The 27,296-nt window shown below is 42.4% G+C and overlaps 1 protein-coding gene across 1 annotated transcript in view; it reads left to right on the forward strand.

The window, feature by feature from the left end:
• LOC149466120 (cobalamin binding intrinsic factor-like) overlaps nucleotides 1–27,296 on the forward strand; it is a 60,370-nt gene that overhangs the window by 23,211 nt on the left and 9,863 nt on the right. Inside the window, exons 6-7 of the mRNA XM_089672858.1 lie at nucleotides 10,312–10,495; nucleotides 14,839–14,983. Coding sequence (XP_089528984.1) covers nucleotides 10,312–10,495; nucleotides 14,839–14,983 — 329 coding nt within the window. The remainder of the gene's footprint in view (nucleotides 1–10,311; nucleotides 10,496–14,838; nucleotides 14,984–27,296) is intronic.

Consider the following 27,296-nt stretch of genomic DNA (forward strand, 5'->3'; position numbering starts at 1 on the left):
GAAATAGACTATTTATGACAGTTCTGGGACATTCACTCCATACAGCGGTTGAAACATTGTATCTATTTTTTTCCATAAATGACATTCTGCAGATACACTTAGAGGAGCGCTGCAGATACACTTTTTGCCGGCTTGGAATTATTCTTATTTTCATCCTACTTCTTCTTTTTCTTCTTATGAGGATGAGGATGAAGAAGAAGAAGTAGGAAGAAAATAAGATTAATTCCAAGCCGGCAAAAAGTGTATCTGCAGCGCTCCTCTAAGTGTATTTGCAGAATGTCATTTATGGAAAAAAATAGATACAATGTTTCAACCGCTGTATGGAAGGACAGTCCCAGAACTGTCATAAATAGTCTATTTCTGACAGTTCTGGGACATTCACTCCATACAGCTGTTTCAACCGCTGTATGGAGGGAATGTCATAGAACTGTCAGAAATAGACTATTAATGACAGTTCTGGGACTGTCCTTCCATACAGCGGTTGAAACATTGTATGTATTTGTTTCCATAAATGGATCCATTTATGGAAACAAATACATACAATGTTTCAACCGCTGTATGGAAGGACAGTCCCAGAACTGTCATTAATAGTCTATTTCTGACAGTTCTATGACATTCCCTCCATACAGCGGTTGAAACAGCTGTATGGAGTGAATGTCCCAGAACTGTCGGAAATAGACTATTTATGACAGTTCTGGGACTGTCCTTCCATACAGCGGTTGAAACATTGTATCTATTTTTTTCCATAAATGACATTCTGCAAATACACTTAGAGGAGCGCTGCAGATACACTTTTTGCCGGCTTGGAATTAATCTTATTTTCATCCTACTTCTTCTTCTTCATCCTCATCCTCATAAGAAGAAAAAGAAGAAGTAGGATGAAAATAAGAATAATTCCAAGCCGGCAAAAAGTGTATCTGCAGCGCTCCTCTAAGTGTATCTGCAGAATGTCATTTATGGAAAAAAATAGATACAATGTTTCAACCGCTGTATGGAGTGAATGTCCCAGAACTGTCATAAATAGTCTATTTCTGACAGTTCTGGGACATTCACTCCATACAGCTGTTTCAACCGCTGTATGGAGGGAATGTCATGGAACTGTCAGAAATAGACTATTAATGACAGTTCTGGGACTGTCCTTCCATACAGCGGTTGAAACATTGTATGTATTTGTTTCCATAAATGGATCCATTTATGGAAACAAATACATACAATGTTTCAACCGCTGTATGGAAGGACAGTCCCAGAACTGTCATTAATAGTCTATTTCTGACAGTTCTATGACATTCCCTCCATACAGCGGTTGAAACAGCTGTATGGAGGTAATGTCCCAGAACTGTCAGAAATAGACTATTTCTGACAGTTCTGGGACATTCCCTCCATACAGCGGTTTCCGGCAAAAAGTGTATGTGCAGAGTTCCTCTATTCTGCAGATACACTTAGAGGAGCTCTGCAGATACACTTAGAGGAGCTCTGCACATACACTTTTTGCCGGCTTGGAATTATTCTTATTTTCATCCTACTTCTTCTTCTTCTTCTTCTTCTTCTTCTTCATCCTCATCCTCATCCTCTTCTTCTTCTGAGGATGAGGATGAGGATGAAGAAGAAGAAGAAGAAGAAGAAGTAGGATGAAAATAAGATTAATTCCAAGCCGGCAAAAAGTGTATGTGCAGAGCTCCTCTAAGTGTATCTGCAGAATAGAGGAACTCTGCACATACACTTTTTGCCGGCTTGCAATTATTCTTATTTTCATCCTACTTCTTCTTCTTCTTCTTCTTCATCCTCTTCTTCTTCTTCTGAGGATGAGGATAAAGAAGAAGAAGAAGAAGTAGGATGAAAATAAGATTAATTCCAAGCCGGCAAAAAGTGTATCTGCAGCGCTCCTCTAAGTGTATCTGCAGAATGTCATTTATGGAAAAAAATAGATACAATGTTTCAACCGCTGTATGGAGTGAATGTCCCAGAACTGTCATAAATAGTCTATTTCTGACAGTTCTGGGACATTCACTCCATACAGCTGTTTCAACCGCTGTATGGAGGGAATGTCATAGAACTGTCAGAAATAGACTATTTATGACAGTTCTGGGACTGTCCTTCCATACAGCGGTTGAAACATTGTATGTATTTGTTTCCATAAATGGATCCATTTATGGAAACAAATACATACAATGTTTCAACCGCTGTATGGAAGGACAGTCCCAGAACTGTCATTAATAGTCTATTTCTGACAGTTCCATGACATTCCCTCCATACAGCGGTTGAAACAGCTGTATGGAGTGATTGTCCCAGAACTGTCAGAAATAGTCTATTTCTGACAGTTCTGGGACATTCACTCCATACAGCTGTTTCAACCGCTGTATGGAGGGAATGTCATGGAACTGTCAGAAATAGACTATTAATGACAGTTCTGGGACTGTCCTTCCATACAGCGGTTGAAACATTGTATGTATTTGTTTCCATAAATGGATCCATTTATGGAAACAAATACATACAATGTTTCAACCGCTGTATGGAAGGACAGTCCCAGAACTGTCATTAATAGTCTATTTCTGACAGTTCTATGACATTCCCTCCATACAGCGGTTGAAACAGCTGTATGGAGTGAATGTCCCAGAACTGTCGGAAATAGACTATTTATGACAGTTCTGGGACTGTCCTTCCATACAGCGGTTGAAACATTGTATCTATTTTTTTCCATAAATGACATTCTGCAAATACACTTAGAGGAGCGCTGCAGATACACTTTTTGCCGGCTTGGAATTAATCTTATTTTCATCCTACTTCTTCTTCTTCATCCTCATCCTCATAAGAAGAAAAAGAAGAAGTAGGATGAAAATAAGAATAATTCCAAGCCGGCAAAAAGTGTATCTGCAGCGCTCCTCTAAGTGTATCTGCAGAATGTCATTTATGGAAAAAAATAGATACAATGTTTCAACCGCTGTATGGAGTGAATGTCCCAGAACTGTCATAAATAGTCTATTTCTGACAGTTCTGGGACATTCACTCCATACAGCTGTTTCAACCGCTGTATGGAGGGAATGTCATAGAACTGTCAGAAATAGACTATTTATGACAGTTCTGGGACTGTCCTTCCATACAGCGGTTGAAACATTGTATGTATTTGTTTCCATAAATGGATCCATTTATGGAAACAAATACATACAATGTTTCAACCGCTGTATGGAAGGACAGTCCCAGAACTGTCATTAATAGTCTATTTCTGACAGTTCCATGACATTCCCTCCATACAGCGGTTGAAACAGCTGTTTGGAGTGATTGTCCCAGAACTGTCAGAAATAGTCTATTTCTGACAGTTCTGGGACATTCACTCCATACAGCTGTTTCAACCGCTGTATGGAGGGAATGTCATGGAACTGTCAGAAATAGACTATTAATGACAGTTCTGGGACTGTCCTTCCATACAGCGGTTGAAACATTGTATGTATTTGTTTCCATAAATGGATCCATTTATGGAAACAAATACATACAATGTTTCAACCGCTGTATGGAAGGACAGTCCCAGAACTGTCATTAATAGTCTATTTCTGACAGTTCTATGACATTCCCTCCATACAGCGGTTGAAACAGCTGTATGGAGGTAATGTCCCAGAACTGTCAGAAATAGACTATTTCTGACAGTTCTGGGACATTCCCTCCATACAGCGGTTTCCGGCAAAAAGTGTATGTGCAGAGTTCCTCTATTCTGCAGATACACTTAGAGGAGCTCTGCAGATACACTTAGAGGAGCTCTGCACATACACTTTTTGCTGGCTTGGAATTATTCTTATTTTCATCCTACTTCTTCTTCTTCTTCTTCTTCTTCTTCATCCTCATCCTCATCCTCTTCTTCTTCTTCTGAGGATGAGGATGAGGATGAAGAAGAAGAAGAAGAAGAAGAAGTAGGATGAAAATAAGATTAATTCCAAGCCGGCAAAAAGTGTATGTGCAGAGCTCCTCTAAGTGTATCTGCAGAATAGAGGAACTCTGCACATACACTTTTTGCCGGCTTGCAATTATTCTTATTTTCATCCTACTTCTTCTTCTTCTTCTTCTTCATCCTCTTCTTCTTCTTCTGAGGATGAGGATAAAGAAGAAGAAGAAGAAGAAGAAGAAGTAGGATGAAAATAAGATTAATTCCAAGCCGGCAAAAAGTGTATGTGCAGAGCTCCTCTAAGTGTATCTGCAGAATAGAGGAACTCTGCACATACACTTTTTGCCGGCTTGCAATTATTCTTATTTTCATCCTACTTCTTCTTCTTCTTCTTCTTCTTCATCCTCTTCTTCTGAGGATGAGGATAAAGAAGAAGAAGAAGAAGAAGAAGTAGGATGAAAATAAGATTAATTCCAAACAGGCAAAAAGTGTATGTGCAGAGCTCCTCTAAGTGTATCTGCAGAATAGAGGAACTCTGCACATACACTTTTTGCCGGCTTGGAATTATTCTTATTTTCATCCTACTGCTTCTTCTTCTTCTTCATCCTCATCCTCAGAAGAAGAGGATGAGGATGAGGATGAAGAAGAAGAAGAAGAAGAAGAAGAAGTAGGATGAAAAGAAGAATAATTCCAAGCCGGCAAAAAGTGTATGTGCAGAGTTCCTCTATTTCTGACAGTTCTCTCACAGCTTCTTCACAAGTACAGCGGTTGAAACATCTGTATCCTAAATGGAAACTAATAGATACAAATTGTATCTATTAGTTTCCATTTAGGATACAGATGTTTCAACCGCTGTACATGTGAAGAAGCTGTGAGAGAACTGTCAGAAATAGAGGAACTCTGCACATACACTTTTTGCTGGCTTGGAATTATTCTTCTTTTCATCCTACTTCTTCTTCTTCTTCTTCATCCTCATCCTCATCCTCTTCTTCTGAGGATGAAGATGAAGAAGAAGAAGAAGTAGGATGAAAAGAAGAATAATTCCAAGCCGGCAAAAAGTGTATGTGCAGAGTTCCTCTATTTCTGACAGTTCTCTCACAGCTTCTTCACATGAACAGTGGTTGAAACATCTGTATCCTAAATGTAAACTAATAGATATAATGTTTCAACCGCTAAACATGTGTTCCTTCTGTCAGAGAACTGTCAGAAATAGCGGAGCTCACTGCAGGGACACTTTTGCCGGCTGATCGGGAAATGTTCGATTCGCGCACCCGAAGTAGGCAAAATTTCGGTTTCGCCGCGAATCGAATATTTCCTGAAATTCGACTCGAATTCCGGTTCGCCTGGTTCGATTCGCTCATCTCTAGTGACAACAGTTGGTGCAATCATTCACAAATGGAAGAAACACAAAACAACTGTCAGTCTCCCTAGGTCTGGTGCACCATGCAAGATCTCACCTCGTGGAGTGTCAATGATCATGAGAACAGTGAGGAATCATCCCAGAACTACACGTAAGGATCTTGTCAATGATCTCCAGGCAGCTGGGACCACAGTCACCAAGAAAACAATTGGTAACACACTACGCCGACAAGGATTGAAATCCTGCAGTGCCCGCAAGGTCCCTCTGCTTAAGAAAGCACATGTCCAGGCCCGTCTGAAGTTTGCCACTGAACATCTGAATGATGCAGAGGAGGACTGGTGGGAAGTGTTGTGGTCAGATGAGACAAAAATCCAGCTCTTTGGCATCAACTCAACTCGCCGTGTTTGGAGGAGAAGGAATGCTGCCTATGACCCCAAGAACACCATCCCAACTGTCAAACATGGTGGTGGAAACATTCTGCTTTGGGGGTGTGTAATGGCATCACCCCTACTGCAGACGTGTGTTTACATGAAACACGTCTAGGAGGAGCCCTTGCACGCCTTGCCGTCACACCGCCGGATCAGGAGGTCCGGCGGCCCACATTTGATGTGTACTGGTTAGTGCTTTTTGGGTGCTTTTACTCTTGCTCACAGCAGCCTTTTACTACTATATGCAGTCATTTATGTATGTACGGCATTGCTCTTATTTTAACACAATAAATTAAGTGTTTATAATACTACACTATGAGCACCTTTATTCTCCATACCTGGCACTGAGCCTCCATGCCTCAGCCCCAGTATTTCAGGCATTGCTGCAGACCTGAGGAGTAAGCACTTTGAAACCAGATCGGTATCCTTCTCACACACCATTGAGGGACCACCAGAGGATCCTAACACCAGGCTGTTTTTATCCGGGACCCCAGGATGCATGTGATCCAGATATGCGCATTAACATTGTGTTTCTGGTGAGTAGGCAATCTATTCATATCGCCACAACAGAAAACCGGATTATACCTACAGTGTCAGAAATCTCATTGTGGACTGAGGAATTCATATTATGATAATATAGTGGACTCATTTCTATTGCTGATACCTTTGTGACAAAGGTTTATTTGGTCTAATATTTAATGTAGCGCTGCACTCCTTGTTTTATGATTCTATTAGAAAGGTTTTGTGGTTCCTATTAGTGCATTGGTCGCTTTTCAGATTGCGCTCACTAACTTACATATACTGACTTATGTTTAATACATGGTGATCATATCCCCCCTTTATGTATTATACATGGAGATCATATCCCCCCTTTATGTATTATACATGGTGATCATATCCCTCCTTATGTATTATACATGGTGATCATATCCCCCCTTATGTATTATACATGGTGATCATATCCCCCCTTATGTATTATACATGGTGATCATATCCCCCCTTATGTATTATACATGGTGATCATATCCCCCCTTATGTATTATACATGGAGATCATATCCCCCTTATGTATTATACATGGTGATCATATCCCCCCTTATGTATTATACATGGAGATCATATCCCCCTTATGTATTATATCATGGAGATCATATCCCCCCTTATGTATTATACATGGTGATCATATCCCCCCTTATGTATTAAACATGGTGATCATATCCCCCCTTATGTATTATACATGGTGATCATATCCCCCCTTATGTATTATACAGGGAGATCATATCCCCCCTTATGTATTATACATGGAGAGCATATCCCCCTTATGCATTATACATGGAGAGCATATCCCCCCCTTATGTATTTATACATGGATGTCATATCCCCCTTATGTATTATACACGGAGATCATATGCCCCCTTATGTATTATACATGGTGATCATATCACCCCTTATGTATTATACATGGTGATCATATCCCCTCCTTGTGTAATATACATGGTGATCATATCCCCCCTTATGTATTATACATGGAGATCATATCCCCCCTTATGTGTTATACATGGAGATCATATCCTCCTTTATGTATTATACATGGAGATCATATCCCCCCTTCTGTATTATACATGGTGATCATATCCCCCCCTTATGTATTATACATGTTGATCATATCCCCCCTTATGTATTATACATGGAGATCATATCCCCCTTATGTATTGTACATGGAGATCATATCCCCCCTTATGTATTATACATGGAGATCATATCCCCCCTTATGTATTATACATGAAGATCATATCCCCCCTTATGTATTATACATGGAGATCATATCCCCCCTTTATGTATTATACATGGGGATCATATCCCCCCTTATGTATTATACATGGAGATCATATCCCCCTTATGTATTATACATAGAGATCATATCCCCCCTTATGTATTATACATGGAGATCATACCCCCCTTTATGTATTATACATGGAGATCATACCCCCCTTTATGTATTATATATAGAGCTCATATCCCCCCTTATGTATTATACATAGAGATCATATCCCCCTTATGTATTATACATGGTGATCATATCCCCCCTTTATGTATTATACATGGTGATCATATCCCCCCTTATGTACTATACATGGAGATCATATCCCCTTTATGTATTATACATAGAGATCATATCCCCCCTTATGTATTATACATGGAGATCATATCCCCCCTTAATCTCTTCTCAAGAGAGAATACATTCAGTTCCTCTAATCTTTCCTCATAGCTGATCTCCTCCATGCCTCTTATCAGTTTGGTTGCCCTTCTCTGTACTTTCTCCAGTTCCCCAATGTTCTTTTTGTGAATACTGATAAAAATAATAATTATATGCTGCAATTAATATACGTACAGTGGTACCTCAGTTAACGTAATTTTCGGTTTATGAATGAAAATCCATTGAAAATAATTCATCGTTTTACATCGTTTTTTTCGCGAAGCAAAGCAAGTTTCCCCAGGATGCATTGTGCTTGGGAGGTTCATAGCGCCGCCCCCGTGCATGTCTGTGGGTAACACGTGGCATCGATTGTGGAGGTTTTTTTCAATGCATTCCTATGCAAAACCATGTTTCGGGTTTACAAATTTTTTGCAATAATTAACGCCCAGGGGAACGCATTAAATTCGTAAACCGAGGTACACCTGTATATGCTTGAACGTTTCATACGCTTTTTGTAAAAATACAAGCAAACATTTTGATTAAATTTTTTGTTATTTTTTATGACATTTTGGCACCCTAAATGTACTACAATTAACCACTTCCTGTCCGGCCTATGTACATAAACAGCCTCCCCGCCCCCTGCTTGTGTGCGCTCCCTGGGAGCGCATGGCACCGCGATCCGGTGCCCACTTTGCCCGGAAGTCACAGCGGAACACCAATCGCTGTACGGGACCTCTGTGTGAGGTCCCGATCATGTGATCACTGATTGGCCAATCAGTGATCACATGCAGAGTAGTAAGCAAGATGTCACTTCTGACATCATTGCTTACTACGTGTGAAATCTGTGAATGATCATAGAGGTCACATGGTACAGGGCCATTCACAACAGCCTTGTACCATGTGACAAGCTGTGACCAATCACAGCTCACACAGTATTTCTCAATGGCCGCAGGAATGCAGCTATAGAGAAGGCGAAATGATTGCTTTTACAGCCTTTATGGGTGTAAAAGCAATCAATGTAAAAAAATTTAAAAAATCTTCATCACCCCCCACTAGTACAGTGTCACCATGGTGACACTGTACTGCTAGGGTGACAGTATGTTAAAAAATACACAAATAATATTAAAAAATAAATAAATTAAAAATAAATTGAAAGATTATAATTTTTGGTTATAAAGTAATTTGTTTTTTTTTTTTTTTTTTTACTAAAAAGATAACTGAATACATTTTGGCCAAGATTTACAAAGAAGATTATTTGCAAAATTTTATAAGAAAAAACTTTTTTTTTTTCAAAATTTTTGGACTTTTTCATTTATATTGCAAAAAAATTAAAAATCTCAGTGGTGAATAAATACCACTAAAATAAAGTTTTTTCTATCTTAAACAAATGCTAAAAAATTCATATGGTTACAGTGTTGCATGACCACGCAATTGTCATTCAAAGTGTGATAGCGCTGAAAGCTGAAAATTGGCCTGGACAGGAGGGAGTTGAAAGTGTCCAGACTGGAAGTGGTTAATTAATTCCCATGATGTTTGCATATGCCTTTGGGGATGTGGTGCCAGGTAAATACCCATCAATCTTACTTTTATATATAACACAGGGAGTGTGAACTGGTCACAGGACAGCTTTGAATTTCTGACAAAATCAATTGATATTTTATATGTTAGGCTTTGCATTAGCAGAGTGCAGTAGACGTAACCGCCTCCCGCCCGCCATATAAGGAAATGACGGGCGCAAGGTGGTTCTCTCGTTCTGGGAGGACTTCATATAGCGTCCTCCCAGTCTATCCGCGCGTGCTCGGCTCCGAGAGCCGATGTCGGCTTGGTCACGTGATCAGCTGTGTCCAATCACAGCTGATCACATGTAAATAGGGAAATGCCGGTTATCGGCATTTCTCTCCTCTTGAGCTGTCACGCTGACAGAGGAGAGGAGAGCTTGTAATCGGCATTCCTCAGAGGGGACATGTACACTGATCATCAGGGCACTGATGATCAGTGTAGCCCCAGCAGTGCCACCTGTCAGTTTCCATCAATGCCAGCTGTCATTGCTCATCAATGCCACCTGCCAGTGCTCTTCAGTGCCACATCAATGCCACATCAATGCCGCATATCAGTTCCTACCAGTGCACATCAATACTGCATATCAGTGCCTACCAGTGCACATCAATACCACATATCAGTGCCCATCTGAGCTGCCTTTCAGTGTCATCTATCAGTGCCAGTCAGTGCCACCTATCAGTGCTGCCAATCAGTGCCACCTGTCAGTGCCAGTCAGTGCCGCCTATCAGTGCTCAACAGTGCAGCCTATCAGTGCCGCCTAACAGTGCCAGTCAGTGCCACCTAACAGTGCCAGTCAGTGCCACCTAACAGTGCCAGTCTTTGATTAAGTTTTCGCACAGTGTACATCTAGCAGTGCTTGCTCCCAGTTTAAAGTCTTGTCTCCATTTTTTTTGTAGGCATTGTTAGCTGCAGAGAAATATTTTTCGGTGCCGTGGAATTGTTCTAGAACAGTACAAAAAATTATTGCGCTTATACCCAACAAGACATTCTCTTTGCCCACCTCTGCTGCCCAGGTGCTGCCTTTCCTGTACGGTACTAGCTATGTCTCCGTGAAGTGTGTGACATGTCCAGAACACGATGGTAAGTCATTCATTTCATTTACTTGTAATAAGCACGGAATCACATACACCAAATCCAAAGACTACCTTCATGGAATCCAAAATAATAAAAAGAGTACCACTTGAATGCCCCCCCAAAACCTGTGTCAGTTGACTCAGATTCAGAGGCGTCCCTAGGGTTGGTGTCACCGGGTACGGTAACACTTGGTGACACCCCTTCTGACGATCCCCGCAGAATGGATCGGATCTGCGGATTGAGCATAATGGATCGGACTCCGACCCATTATGCTCCCCAATCTGCAGATCCGATTCATCCTGCGGGGGATCGTCGGCTTTCTTTACAGCTTACTTTTTTGTGGAGCGGGTCCGGTGTCAACCCGTGCGGTCGGTGTCACCCGGTGCGGGCCGCACTCCTCGCACCTGCCTCGGGACGCCACTGCTCAGATCTATGGGAATAGCCTGGTGCAAGACACACAGAGTTGGCTTTACCTGCTCTAGTAGACTTCAACAAAATGGAGGCCATCTGCACACAGACACAGACTCCCTGGTGCATAAATGTGAATGAGATGGGTAAAAGATGGTGTCAGCCACTGTTTTCCACCAGTAGAGAACTTCTCTAACACGTTTCATCCTTTATGGGGTCTAATTGTAGAGAAAAAGGGTGAAACGCATCTGAGGCATTCTCTACGGGTGAAAATCAGGCACTTAAAGTGGAGCTCCACCCAAAAAGGGTAGTTCCGCTTTATTGACTGCTCCCCTGCTCCCCATTAAGCATTGGCACCTTTGGGGGGCGGGGGGGAGTGGGTACCCAAATTTGACAGGTACCTGCTCCCACTTACAGTCCGATTGCCTAGGCCCTAGGCGATCGGAAATGGAAGGTGTCCTCCCTTCCTGTAGTCTTTTGGGACACATAACAGGTCCCAGAAGACTACAGGACCATTCATGAAGAGCAGCACTTCTCACGCATGCGCAGCGGGTACTTTGCTGTGAAGCCGCAAACTATCACAGCCAGGTGCCCACACTGAAGATGCCGGCCTCCTGGAATACAGGACGGCCAGTGAAACGAGCTGCGGGGGGGACACCACAGGACCAAGGGACAGGTAAGTGGCTGTATTTTAAAAGTCAACAGCTACAGTTTTTGTAGCTGCTGACTTTTATTTTTTGACAGGGTGAGCGGAACTCCACTTTAAGCCATTTTTTACCCAACACATTCACATTTATGCAACAGGGAGTCGGTGTCTGTGAGCAAATGGCCATTATTTTGTTGAATTCATTATGGAATGCTACACATTCTCACTGCATAACTTTTTTTTTGCTTTAGGTGATGCCATTCATTTTTTTAACCAATGTCTACTATAGCAAAAAATAGTAAAAATAGTAAAAAAATAGTAAAAAATAAAACACGGCACAAACGTACATTGAGAAGTTATATAGTTACGTAGTTAGTCTGGTTCAAAAAAGACACACCCACATGGAAGAAAAATATATTTGAAATATATTTTAAAAATATTCTTCAAAAATATATCGACATATATTTTAAATACTAAAATTGTGGCCGTATTCAATATATTTCAATACAAATATATATATATACTGCATGTTGAAATGTGTTTTTATATAATAGAAAAAATGTGAAAGAAAATTTTTACATTTATTTTTTTTTAAATATATTCTTAACATTTTTTTAACCTATAAAAAAGTCAGTTTCAGGGTCTTGGCAATCTTCTTATAGCCTAGGCCATCTTTATGTAGAGTTACAATTCTTTTTTTCAGATCCTCAGAGAGTTCTTTGCCACGAGGTGCCATGTTGAACTTCAAGTGACCACCAAATGTAACACGCCCACCCCCCTTTCAGAACTGAGACCTTGTAACACTAATGAGTCACATGACACCGGGGAGGAAAAATGGCTAATTGGGCCCAATTTGGACCTTGTCACTTGTCACCACTAGTTTAGACATTAATGGCGGTGTGTTGAGATATTTTGGGTGGACAGCAAATTTACATGTTATACAAGCTGTACACTGACTACGTCACATTGTAGCAAAGTGTCATTTCTTCAGTGTTGTCACATGAAAGGATAGAATCAAATATTTACAAAAATGTGAGGGGGGACTCACTTCTGGGAGATACTGTATATAAAGGATCAAAACACCACCCTAGTGGTTTTCATTGACAGCTTACAAATGTATTGGGTACCACACCACTCACAATACCTGTATCATACGTCAGTGTATGCAGCCAGCCCTCATGCATGGGGACGTCACTGGACCAATGTATCAATGTAAAAATTTACATACCTAAACTTCAGCTTTAAAGTTTTAGATAATGAGATATGCTCCACTGGTGGTTTGAAAAGAAGAACACAATTGGGTCTTTAACTACATAGGTATATACAGAGCAGTGGGTAGCATGAATGCACAGTTTGGACAGAACTGGAAGAATGTTAGCATATCTGCTCTGCATGGCTTGCCTTTGGTACCTCCAAGGAATTGGAGGACAAGAAGACAATAGCAGGGTCACATATGGACATTGGCCTGAAGTGCTGATATCTACTTTGCGCAATGATAGGAACAGCAGTTTATTTTTTTTTACCATTAATGCAATAAAATGGGCTGAAGTATTTTACATTTCAAATATCCAATCAAATTCAGTAAGTTTATAACCTCCACAAGTTACGATAGTAGGTGTAGTTACATTTTACAATTGTTCATTCAAAGGGTCAGTCCACCCAAAACTCGTATTTCATTTGGGAGATGCTGAAGAGTTCAACTACCTAACAGTCTCTCCCATCTCCTGGTGACTCCAAGTTCCTGGGTCTGAAGACCTGCTGAGCCCATTAGAATGCACCATCCCTGCTGGATTTTGGATTGTTTTTATAATATTTAGATTGTAACAGAAGAAGCTAAAGGTGGTTGAGAATAGTGATGGGCTTGATGTTCGAGTCAAACATAATTTTGACTCGAACATCGGCCATTCGTGTGTTCGCGGAACACACAGGCTGTTCGCCCATCACGCCCCACAATGCACTGCTCTGACAATGCATTGTGATTGGCCAAAGCAATGCACCTGACCACAGGTCAGGTGCAATGCTTTGGCCAATCACAGCACAACCAGCATGCCCCGGACAAAGACATCATAAGGGGGTGGGGTCACCCAGGTGGCCCCAACCCTTAGATATTTAACAACTGTCAGGCTAGTGCAGTCATATGGTGGGATTCAGCATCAAGGGTGGATCCTTTTCTTTTTTTGGGGGGGGTCAGCAGTGGTGGCGGGCATCATGATTGCCGTTGGATCTACTTCGGGGGACAATTTTTTTTATTTTTGTTGTTTTAATAAAGGGCTTGTCAAAGACTGTCTGCTGTCATTTTTTAACTAACCTTTTTTTTGTGAATGAGTAACAGTACCATGTACCGCAACCTCATTCACATGGGGGGGGCAGGATCTGGAGGACCCCTTGTTAAAGGAGGCTTCCAGACTCTGATAATCCCACCACCCGCAGACTCCCACAACCGCTGGCCATGGTTGTGAGTAAGAGGCCCTTGTCCCCATCAACATGCCCCAAAGCACCCCCCATGTTGAGGGCATGTGGCCTGGTTCAGGAGGGGGGGCTGCTCGCTTGGCCCCCTTTTCCTGGACTGCCGGGCTGCATTCTGGGATAAGGGTCTGGTATGGATTTTAGGGGGGAGAAATTTTTGGCATGGGGGTTCCCCTTAAAATCCATACCAGACCTGAAGGGCTTGGTATGGATGGGGGGACGCCACTACATTTTTCTCCTTCTTTTTTAATTGCTCGCAATTCTTTTTTTTTTTTTTTAAATTAAGCTGTGAGCAGGAAATCCCGCTGACAGCTGATACATTACTACATGGTGTCACTACTAAAATACTGCATGACTTAATAAAATAACTCATGCGGTATTTTAGAAGCCTTTTTCTATTGAATGACAATTTTTTTTTGTTGTGCGGTATACTCGAATGCAGTAAGACACCGCTTGTCTCCTGGGTTTGAAGTTCGCAGTCAAACCTTCCTTAGGTTCGAAAGTTCGACTGCGAACCAAACAGGGGGTGTTCGGCCCATCACTAGTTGAGAAAACCCAAAACTCCCAGGTAGACGGGAACTGTCAAGAATTATGACGGGGTGGTGTTACTTTTGGAGTACCCAAACATTTAAGAAGCCAGCAGCTGACCAACATCACTACTAGGTGGACTGGCCATAGAAGTATCTTTGGGAAATTTTTTACATTTCCATTAAAACTAGTAACTAAATAAGCTGTATTGGAGGGCAACAAGACAAACGCTGACTTTTTTTAAAGTTGTTTTTCTCTTAACCTGTATTTATCACCTGTTTTGTCTTCCACTTCCATGCAGCTCGCCTTATCTCAGTGAAATACACAATTGTGAATAACTTAATAGGAGAACATTTTCAGTATTCTATTATCGTAGCAGTGACAGAAGGATCCACTCTACTGAAGGTCATGCAAAAGGCAGCTGAACTGGATGCCACTAAATTCAGGTGAAAACTTCCAGGCTAATAGTGACAAAAACAATTTCTTATATGGTGTTTGGAGTGTAAGCCCTTGGCGCTGGCACCTCCAGGCCCTTTAAGGGGTTTGTGATGCTGGGAGGCGGGGTTTAGGGTCACGTGACTGCCGTGATTGGCTGTCATGGCAGTCACATGCTTGGAACGCTCCCGACCGCAAATAGCAATCGGGACCTTTCCGTGAGGTGCCGGTAAATGTTTCGGGAGCATGCAGGGCACATGCTCTCGGTACATCTGGTATGAAAATATGTGGCCCCTTGGCGCCAAGGCCCAGCCGCCGGAAGGTCACATATTTGCACGCTCTCAGCGCCAAGGAGCTAAGTATTACTGTTACAGGATGTTTTTTCAGAGAGTAACTGTCACGTACCTGATGGGAGACAGAATTGAGGAGGTTGGACTCACTTGTGTCACTAGCCCTGACCCCGCTGAAGTTGGAACAGAGGGAGTCTAGGGACCAGGAGGACAAGAGCGCCAGTGGTTGTTGCTTGCGGCTTTTGCAGGTGATGACCTTGCTAGGCAGAGTATCCTCTGATTTGGGCACCGTAGAAATAGACCAGGTAGGTTCTGTGGATTGCCAGATGTGCAGCAGAGCAAGGTAGGTAGCCAGGACACAGGACTGGAGCAGAGTCAAGGATAGCCGGGGTCATAAACAGTCGGGCAGCGCGGTACAGAATCAGAAGGAGAAGCCAAAGTCAGGAGCAGAGCCGAAGTCAGGAACCAGGAGCAGGAGAGTAATCGGAGTCGGGTCAGGAACAAGCCGGTCAGCAACAAAGGAATCGTACAGAACTAGCAGGACACGGGGGGAGCTGAAGACCAGTCAGCACTGAACCTGAGCAGAGGCACTCCTTAAATGGGCCGTCTGGCGCCAATTTTCACCGTGCGTGTGCATGTGCGCAATTGCGCATTCCTGCGCGCAACTGGCAATTCTGGAATGCCTGTGCGCATGCACGTTCCCGATCGCGATTCTCCTTGCCGGAAATCCCTTACAGTAACTGTAATAGGAAGTTTACTAAACTTGTGCAAATTCACAATCAATAATGTGGAGCACCCTCCTAGGTAGATGTTAGGATTTGTACAGTTAGGATAAATATAGTTGTGTTTCTCTGCTTAACTGAGAGACTGTTAGGTAAATTCAGTTTGGCATTTTGCTTAACAGAGTGCTGTGATTGATTAGTCAGGTCTGCTCATGATGCTTGGGTGCTGTTTGAGTTTGTATTGAGCTCCACTTACCTTCTGGAAGCTATGAGAGCTTTCGAGAATATAGGCAGAAGCTAGGCAACTAAACAGCATGAATATGGATACAGCCCTGGCCAATTACGGGGGAGGGAGGCCTTACTGCATTTCATGAGCTGGTATTTGTTCTGTGAGCACATGGACCCAGGGTCTTTCCTGGAGACGATTGCACAAAGCCAGGTTGGAACCAGGCTTGTCTCGCCTGGCACCTGCAACCTCAGGTGGGTGACTTGAGGGCCTGAAAATGGTAAGAGTGACTCTATTTCTTCAATAAGCTGACTGAGAGGAGCTGTCTGACGAAGATCTGTCGGTTAGTGGTATCACTGAAGGGTGTCCCTTGTAAGATTGGAAGGAGGATACCATTTTGCCTTTGGGCATTGCAAGTACAGACATTGAGAGATCTTGGGGACTCTGTGTGCTTTGCTACCCCTCTGGTGCTTGATAGTGTGGGTCTGAGTAAAAGGGAACACTGGCTGGTGTTCTGAAGAGCTTGGACAACTGTTGCTACTTCATAGGACTTTGCTCAGTTTCTGTTACTTTTGGACTGCCACAGTCTACCATTGCTGGCTTGTACCTGAGGAGCTGCTACTACAACTACTACTGCTAAAGGGACTTTGATGATAGCACCAAGTAGTTTAGGAATGAGAAAAGTCTGCTCTCTGCTTCTAGCAAGGACTTTGAAAGTGCTCAACTAGAGATCAGTAATTAGTTCTAATTCTGGAATATCCTACTAAATTTCTCATCCCTAGCCTCAGTTCTATAATAAAAATACAAAAACAACATCCCCTAGACTGGTCATTGAAGATAACAAGCGAAAGTGTGTGTGCACCTGACTATAGAAAATACAGTGTGCCTGGATGCGGGGCAAAGATAAGGGAGACCCAAGCAAACATACAAGCGGCTCCTATGGGGGTAACGCTACAAATGCAAAACATGGTCAAAAAGGCAAAGAACATTTATACACTTCTTAATAAGATAAAATGGATTATGAAAGCTGAAGAAATATGAACTCTTCACAGAAATATTTTTATGGCTCAATCAGGGTAACGTGGTTGCATAGCTGAGAATCAATTTTAGTAAAACAATTCAGAACACGAAACACTTCTGGTGATTACCTAAAAAAAATGCCCTTCTCAGTCTTTGGGATAAAATCAAGTGTAGTATCTGTTCTTTTCAGTGTCCAGTAGGGGTTCTCCAATGTCATTCTGGCCTTTTCTGCTTGGATGGCTAGGTGTATAGTGTTCCTGCTGGTATGATGGGGTTCCTGAGTGGTCTTCCCCCTGGGAAAAAACTGAATTAAGAATTCACTGGGTAAAGGTGAAGGTCAGGAGTATTCCCTGGTGTGGAGGGTTCCAAGGGGCCCAGTGTATCTTGATCTGAAATGTGCAACCTTGTCTGGCGTTCTCAGTAGTGCCCTGGGGATGCCTGAGTAACACTATGGGTGTGGGACACCACAAGCTTTTATTCTGCACCATGCCCTATGCCTTTTGGCTGAGACCTGGGCAACTTTTATTACCGAGCTACAAGACCTAGCCACTGCACTAGCATTAGCACCTTTTTTGTTTGATTTATTTTTCTAGCGTTTGCATCATTTGCACTTGCTGTATATGTGTGTTTTTCCACTAAGGATTGTAGGGTGAGGGTCTTCATACATACCCTGAAGTGTAGGGGGTGGATGTATGGCCCTGGTTTTTTCCACCCCTGCCTTGTGGTGTCTCCCTTTGGGAGAGCTGCTCACCTAGTCCTTCTTGGTTAGCTTTGGCTGATCATGAGGAGAAGGATCCTCCTTGGATGGGGTCCATTTGATACATCCTTTGTGCAGTTTTTTGTGTGCACACTGCCTTCTGGCTCGTAAAAAGGAAACTGTTTGTCTCTCAGTGGGAGAGATCTGAGGCCTAAGGACAGAAGGAGGCCACCCCACTAAACATAAAGTATTTTGGTAGCATATGGGGAGGTGATCAGGGTAACGGCTGTTACTGGGACAGGAAGACACAGACAGTCATAATAACTTAACAAATGTTCTAATACTTTTCCAATTTACTAAGGAAAATAGTTTTTTTTCTTGCCCATTGATTGCTTTTATGTTGTCTTACCAACATGCGGTGACAATATGCCTGATTCTAGAGAGGGGGACTGTTCAATGGTACCAGGTCCCCCCAGTTTACACTCTACTAACATCTCTAATGCTGCTTACTGATGTGATTGATGTCTGCAGCCTAGAATCATGTTTCTCTATACTCCTAAAGTCTATTCCATCTTCAAAGTCTTCCATAGCTACTTCAGGTGTGATTGGTAACTCTTCCCTCTCTACTGAGGGGTTTACTGCAGTCATGAAGGTGATTTTAGGGCCCAAATCACCCAGTTATTTGCTGATTCTGACCACAAAGACCACAAGCATACTCCTATGCCCTCCCCTGCAGATTTTGTATCTAATTTGCCTGCAGACTTGGTGGCTTCTGAGCTATCGGCCACAGAGTACCTGATTGTGGGTCACTCGCGTCTCTACCTGACAAACTTGTGGAGTAATAGGCTTCTGCCATTACTCGCAAGTTAAGATGCCATTTCAAATCATATTGATGTTGTGTGCACTGCTCTTGCACTAGAAGATAAACATTTTGCTTTTACAAATGTTACCCTCAGTCTTTGATCCTTTGGAGACCTTTCCAAGTGCATCTGCTGCTATCAGTCTTTCTTTATGGAGATTGGAAACATCCTGACAAGATGTTTGCCCTCCCCACATGCTTATTAGTCATGTACAGATTTGAAGAGGACTTTGCTAAATAGTGGTCTCCCCTCTGTGGATTGTAGTGTCCAGCCTTAAAAAAGTGACCATATCGCTGGAGGATGAACCTGCCTTTAAACACAAAGAATTAAAATGCTGGAGGCCCTCTCTAGAGCCCTGTTTTTGCTGGAAGGTTCTGTTCTTCACCCTGTTTTTGCTGTTACCTTGTTTTGCCAAACCCTGTCTAACTGGTCAATGTCCTTTAAAAGGGATGTTGCCTCTATTGCATTTAATCCCTTGGTCGTAGAGCATTTTGGAGTAAATGACTGTAGTTTTAGGCTACAATAGGTGCCAGAGGTTTCCTGTCTTATCTGCCTTTCATGTGTTTCCTGTCTGTACATATGCCTAGGAAACTGGTTAAAGTGCTAGACTGATAAACTCGATTATAGTAAGCATTTGAGCTGCACGGCCTTTGAGGGACAACATCTCTTTGAATTTAATCTTGATGCCTTTATCAAGGATGCTAATGGTAGCAATACCACCCACCTTCCTCTACAGAAGCCTACTGCACTCCCAAGCATTTGTTAACCTTTGTGAACACTTAGGCAGCTTGCATCTCAGACGCCTGGATGCCAGAAGTGGTCTTCAAGGGCATCAATCCCTTCCTGTAGCTGAACAGTTCCAGGGGTTTTACTCCAACTTGTTCACTGTTTCCAAACTTATGGGGCATCTATCCCATCCTGGATCTAAAGTCACTGAATGTTTTAATTTGAACCAGGAAATTTTGCAAAGAACCCACCAGGTATGTTATCACTTTCTTCAACAAGGAGGCTTTCTAGCTTTGGTGGACATGAAGGATGCATACCTACATTCCCTCATCTTTCCAGTACATCAGCTTTTCTTATGCTTGCTGTGGGTCCCCTACACTACCAATCTGTTCCTGCCCTTAGGCCTCTAATCTGCATCTCGAGTGTTCACCAAGGTGCTGGCCACTAGCTCTATTACACTGACAAGACCCTCTAATTTTGGGATACTTAGATGACCTTCTGTCACAAAGTAACTTTACAAACTTCAAGATGTTTTTAATTAATAGACGTAGGCTAGAAATAACAGAAATACAATGTGGAAATATATGATTTGAAATTTCGACCATAGATAACTCTTTGACTGAACTGAATGTACAGTGGCAAGAAAAAGTATGTGAACCCCTTGGGATTACGTGGAGTTTTGCATGAATTGGGTATAAAATGTGCTCTGAACGTCATCTAAGTCACAACAATAGAAGAACACAGTCTGCTGAACATAATACTACACAAACATTAGATGTTGCCATGGTTTAATTGCACATAACATGTAAACATTCACAGTGCAGGGAGGAAAAAGTATGTGAGGCCCTAGCTTAATGACTTCTCCCAGAGCTAATTGGAGCCAGGAGTGAGCCAACCTTGACTCCAATCAGTGTGATGATATTGGATGTGTTGCTGACAGCTGTCCTGGCCTTAAAAAACACACACCTGTTTTGGGTTTACTGGTTTCAAGAAGCACTGTCTGATGTGAACCATGCCTCTCAGAAAAGAGCTCTCAGAAGACTTACGATCAAGAATTGTTGACTTGCATGAAGCTGGAAAGGGTTACAAAAGTATCTCCAAAAGCCTTGATGTTCATGTGTCCACGGTAAGACAGACTGTCTACAAACAGAGAAAGTTTAGCACTGTTGCTACTCTCCCTAGGCGTGGTCGTCCTGTAAAAATGACTGCAAGAGCACAGCGCAGAATGCTGCATGAGGTAAAGAAGAAACCCAGAGTGTCAGCTAAAGACCTACAGAAATCTCTGGCACATGCTAACATTTTTGTTGACACATCTACAATAAGGAAAACATTAAACAAGAATGGAGTACATGGGAGGACACCACGGAGGAAGCCATTGCTGTCCAGAAAGAATATTTCAGCACGTTTGAAGTTTGCAATAGAGCACCTGGATGTTCCACAGCACTACTGGCAAAATATACTGCGGACAGATGAAACCAAGATTGAGTTGTTTGGGAAGAACACACAACACTATGTGTGGAGAAAAAAAGGCACAGCACACCAACATCAAAACCTCATCCCCACTGTAAAACATGGCGAAGGGAGCATCATGGTTTAGGGCTGCTTTGCTGCCTCAGGGCCTGGACGGATTGTTGTCATTGATGGGAAAATGAATTCCAGAGTTTATCAAGACATTTTGCAGGAAAACGTACGACCATCTGTCCGCCAACTGAAGCTCCGCAGAGGATGGGTGATGCAACAGGACAATGACCCAAAGCATACAAGTAATTCAACAAAACAATGGCTGCAACAGCACAGAATATGCCTTCTGGAGTGGCCCAGTCAGAGTCCTGACCTCAACCCGATTGAAATGCTGTGGCATGACCTTAAGAGAGCGATTCACACCAGACATCCCACGAATATTGCTACACTGAAACAGTTTTGTGAAGAGGAGTGGTCCAAAATTGCTCCAGATCATTGTGCAGGTCTGATCTGCAACTACAGGAAACGTTTGGTTGAGGTTATTGCTGCCAAAGGAGGGTCAACCAGTTATTAAGTCCAAAGGTTCACATACTTTTTCCTCCCTGCACTGTGAATGTTTACATGTTATGTGCAATTAAACCATGGCAACATCTAATGTTTGTGTAGTATTATGTTCAGCAGACTGTGTTCTTCTGTTGTTGTGACTTAGATGACGTTCAGAGCACATTTTATGCCCAATTCATGCAAAACTCCACGTAATCCCAAGGGGTTCACATACTTTTTCTTGCAACTGTATTCTCCATTGAGAAGAGGCCATTGAGGATATGAATCCCTGGTATAAATATGTAAATAATCCATTTAGTAAATTTTATGGAGTTTTCTAAGGTCACAGCAAAAACACGAGAGCACTTTACCTGCAGGAAAAGAAATTTATCCTCCACATGCAGCAAGGCATCTTTACAGTAAGAGCTGTAAAATAGACTTCCAAAGGAGGCAAGTTTTAGCTAATTTGGAAGATTCTTCGAAAAAGACTGGATATGTTTCTACATTCAGAAAACATAACTGGCTATTATTATGTAAGAAAGAACATTGAAGATTGTTGATCCAAAGGGGTATCTGGTTGCCTTTGATGAAGGAATTCCTTTCCTTAGTGGAACAAACAGGATTGAGCTTTATAGGGCTGTTCGACTTCCTCTGGATCAGGTTATAGGGCTCATTCATACCAGATGCGCTAGGGCTACACTGGCAGCTATGTATTGTATCATAGACAGTGTTGCCAACCAACAATATTTTTACTGGTAGCCAGTAAAAAAGGGGCACTTTTCAACTGCCAGTAAATGCCAGTAAAAGGAAAAGGCTGATAGGTAAAAATCTGGCTGTCACACTCAGACACGGGTGGGTGGTGGGTCTGAAGGAGGCAGTGCCAGAGTGTGTCGTGCAGGGGCAGACTGACAACTCATGGGGCCCCCGGGCAATAGGGAATCATGGGGCCCCTGTGTCCTTGCCCAAACTCAAAAAATCCTATGAAAAAGGTACCAGGGGCATCTCATGGGGCCTTTTGTTAAAGGTAGTTATTAAGAGGTTGTAAAATAAATTACCGTATCACCCAGTAAATGGTCTCCATTCAGTAGCCAAAGAAGGCATGCAAAAAAAGGGTTTGTGAAAAGAGATTCACAGAAAAAGCGGCTACATTATGAACAGAATGTGATACTCAGAAAAATTTCCAAAAATTATGCTTTATTACACATACAAATTTGACATATGGGCAGTCGCCCTGGTTTACCATCACCTCAGTATGAGACAATACACACAGACCTAAAACCATATAAAATGACACCAAGACCGGTCTGAATACATGTGCAACAAGGACAATGACTACAAGAGTCTAAAGTCCCTGTAGCACTGGCGCATAGGTGAACACTTCCCAAAGGAGGTGTATACAAAGATTATACCATAGGTATACCATAAAACATGTTATAAATGTGTAGACTATGCTACTACCAGAATGATTATATCCCAAACAGGGAGTTTCAAAAAATTATACTATGGATATAAGTATCACATGTATGCAATACAGCAAGCACAGTATGCGTCAAAAAGAAGGCATGCCTCTAGGCCTATATGAGACAAAACATGAATATCATATAAATGATGCAGTACATTCCTATGCCGGCACAAGTGGTTGGGGCCCATTCATCTGTGATATTACCAGCTGTTTCCTAGGGCTCTTGAATAAGAATATGCCCCATTTATTACCAGGATGGAAGGATAGATGCATAAAGCAGCGCACTGCTTGAAATGGTTTCTTCACCACTGCATGTGGACTACACACCACTTTCTGTAAGAAAAACAAGACACATCCCAATAGATCTTCTGCCTGTTGAAATACATGTGGTATATCTTGTTTCCTATGTAAAGCACCATGATGTCCCCATCCTGTAGTGAAACAAACAATATGTGGAAAGTCACTGAAAGAGCTTTCACTCTATATAGGATATATAGGTCATATAGATCACATAGGACCATATATCTAGTGTCCTGCAACAGTCCACTCACCACCTGTGCAATGGATAATAGGAGAGGAAAGGATGTCCTTCATAGGTACTGCCATACAAGGCCAGGGAGGCCAAGGAACCACCGCTGACATCCGCCGATATACCGCGGGTTCCAGCCTCTTCTCGGTGCCTGTGCTGCCTAGGCTTGCCTCATGGCATGTGAAAATGGCTTCCTCCTTATGGGTCAGCGTGCGTTCCACCTAATGCGCATGACCGGAAGTGACGTATCTGACGTATGACGTCAACGCGTTTCGCCGATGGGCGTATCTCACTCAGCTTCATCAGGACCAAATGGTAATAAATGGGGCATATTCTTATTCAAGAGCCCTAGGAAACAGCTGGTAATATCACAGATGAATGGGCCCCAACCACTTGTGCCGGCATAGGAATGTACTGCATCATTTATATGATATTCATGTTTTGTCTCATATAGGCCTAGAGGCATGCCTTCTTTTTGACGCATACTGTGCTTGCTGTATTGCATACATGTGATACTTATATCCATAGTATAATTTTTTGAAACTCCCTGTTTGGGATATAATCATTCTGGTAGTAGCATAGTCTACACATTTATAACATGTTTTATGGTATACCTATGGTATAATCTTTGTATACACCTCCTTTGGGAAGTGTTCACCTATGCGCCAGTGCTACAGGGACTTTAGACTCTTGTAGTCATTGTCCTTGTTGCACATGTATTCAGACCGGTCTTGGTGTCATTTTATATGGTTTTAGGTCTGTGTGTATTGTCTCATACTGAGGTGATGGTAAACCAGGGCGATTGCCCATATGCCAAATTTGTATGTGTAATAAAGCATAATGTTTGGAAATTTTTCTGAGTATCACATTCTGTTCATAATGTAGCCGCTTTTTCTGTGAATCTCTTTTCACAAACCCTTTTTTTGCATCTCATGGGGCCCCCTACTGACCCCGGGCCCTCGGGCAGCGCCCGAGTTTCCAAATGGTCAGTCCACCCCTGGTGTCGTGTGATGTCTGGTGCAAAGGCGGCCAGAGCCTCGATTCTGAGGGACGGGAGCAAGGCAAGCCAGCAGATGGACAGTCAATGGACTAAAGGGACAACCAGGCTTGGAGAAAGACTGTCACTGTGACTCAGGAGGGGATGTGTCACGTCACTTAATTTCTTGCCCTCTTAAGTCCTATCCCTGAGCTACTTACTATATCAAAAATAAAATAATATGTTTTTTGCCTTAATATCTACCTTAAATCACATTGCTAATGGCATATGGTACATGTAGCCTAAATACTAAAATTTGCACTTAAAACTGTAACTTTTGGAAATGCCAGTGAAAACTTGGCTGTGCCAGTAAAATTTAGGTGTCGTGTCAATGAATTTCAATCTGGTAGGTTGCAACACTGATTATAGAGCATTTACTGTACATGTTGGCATGAGACATTTGAATACCTTTTTGTTATAAGAAGGCTTTATTGTGCTTTAACCTAACTATGTACAGTTGCAAGAAAAAGTATGTGAACCCCTTGGGATTACGTGGAGTTTTGCATGAATTGGGCATAAAATGTGCTCTGAATGTCATCTAAGTCACAACAATAGAAGAACACAGTCTGCTGAACATAATACTACATAAACATTAGATGTTGCCATGGTTTAATTGCACATAACATGTAAACATTCACAGTGCAGGGAGGAAAAAGTATGTGAACCTTTGGACTTAATAACTGGTTGACCCTCCTTTGGCAGCAATAACCTCAACCAAACGTTTCCTGTAGTTGCAGATCAGACCTGCACAACGATCTGGAGTAATTTTGGACCACTCCTCTTCACAAAACTGTTTCAGTGTAGCAATATTCTTGGGATGTCTGGTGTGAATCGCTCTCTTAAGGTCATGCCACAGCATTTCAATTGGGTTGAGGTCAGGACTCTGACTGGGCCACTCCAGAAGGTGTATTCTGTGCTGTTGCACCCATTGTTTTGTTGAATTACTTGTATGCTTTGGGTCATTGTCTTCTTGCATCACCCATCCTCTGCGGAGCTTCAGTTGGCGGACAGATGGTCGTACGTTTTCCTGCAAAATGTCTTGATAAACTCTGGAATTCATTTTCTTGTCAATGACAACAATCCGTCCAGACCCTGAGGCAGCAAAGCAGCCCCAAACCATGATGCTCCCTCCGCCATGTTTTACAGTGGGGATGAGGTTTTGATGTTGGTGTGCTGTGCCTTTTTTTCTCCACACATAGTGTTGTGTGTTCTTCCCAGACAACTCAATCTTGGTTTCATCTGTCCACAGTATATTTTGCCAGTAGTGCTGTGGAACATCCAGGTGCTCTATTGCAAACTTCAAACGTGCTGAAATATTCTTTCTGGACAGCAATGGCTTCCTCCGTGGTGTCCTACCATGTACTCCATTCTTGTTTAATGTTTTCCTTATTGTAGATGTGTCAACAAAAATATTAGCATGTTCCAGAGATTTCTGTAGGTCTTTAGCTGACACTCTGGGATTCTTCTTTACCTCATGCAGCATTCTGCGCTGTGCTCTTGCAGTCATTTTTACAGGACGACCACGCCTAGGGAGAGTACCAACAGTGCTAAACTTTCTCCATTTGTAGACAGTCTGTCTTACCGTGGACACATGAACATCAAGGCTTTTGGAGATACTTTTGTAACCCTTTCCAGCTTCATGCAAGTCAACAATTCATGATCGTAGGTCTTCTGAGAGCTCTTTTCCGCGAGGCATGATTCACATCAGACAGTGCTTCTTGAAACCAGTAAAACCAAAACAGGTGTGTGTTTTTTAAGGGCAGAACAGCTGTCAGCAACACATCCAATATCATCACACTGATTGGAGCCAGGACTCCTGGCTCCAATTAGCACTGGGAGAAGTCATTAAGCTAGGGCCTCACATACTTTTTCCTCCCTGCACTGTAAATGTTTACATGTTATGTGCAATTAAACCATGGCAACATCTAATGTTTGTGTAGTATTATGTTCAGCAGACTGTGTTCTTCTATTGTTGTGACTTAGATGATGTTCAGAGCACATTTTATGCCCAATTCATGCAAAACTCCACGTAATCCCAAGGGGTTCACATACTTTTTCTTGCAACTGTATGTGAAAGTGTTGCATCTCTTAACACTGTCTTGGAAATTCGCTTTAACGAATTTCTCCTTACCGTGAGTACTCGCAGTTGGATGCGCAGAAATCCCCCATAAAGCTGTGCGAATCTCGCTTACCACGACTGCAGCCAAACTACACGATTCCTGCCCATCCAAATACTTTGGTTCTGTTGAATTTGTGGGTGATGGAGCTCCGTTACCCTGGAATGATCACACGACACTCTAAGGCTGGTTGCAACTCACATAAGGGCTGATTTTAGGCTCAGCTCTCTGTTTTATTAAGAATACACACATGCCCCCCACATGAATAAAGTCAATCCCTCCCACCGAACAATACAATGGGGATTGCTTATACAGAGGATGTACATTCCAATTGGAGCATAGCCTTTGCTATTATCTATCACTGGTCCTCCCCCATGAACCTTCTGAGGTCAGCAGACTTCCTCCCCTTCCCCCCTATGAGCCATCTGAGGTCATATTTCCTGTCCTACTAGCTTCTATTGGTATGTAAATTCTCTGCACAAGCACTCCCTAAAAATATCAGTCTGTACCTGGATGGGCCCGATACGATCTTTATTAAAACACATCCATCCCAGATACAGTTTCAAGTTAGTAATGGGTTGTAAGATATGCATAAGCCTACACGTGGAGTTCACACCGCTTGCGCATTGCGTTAT

The sequence above is a fragment of the Staurois parvus genome, unplaced genomic scaffold (assembly GCF_062004578.1).
Source record: "Staurois parvus isolate SC_StPar_1 unplaced genomic scaffold, SC_StPar_1.0 ptg000132l, whole genome shotgun sequence".
Lineage (NCBI taxonomy): Eukaryota > Metazoa > Chordata > Amphibia > Anura > Ranidae > Staurois > Staurois parvus.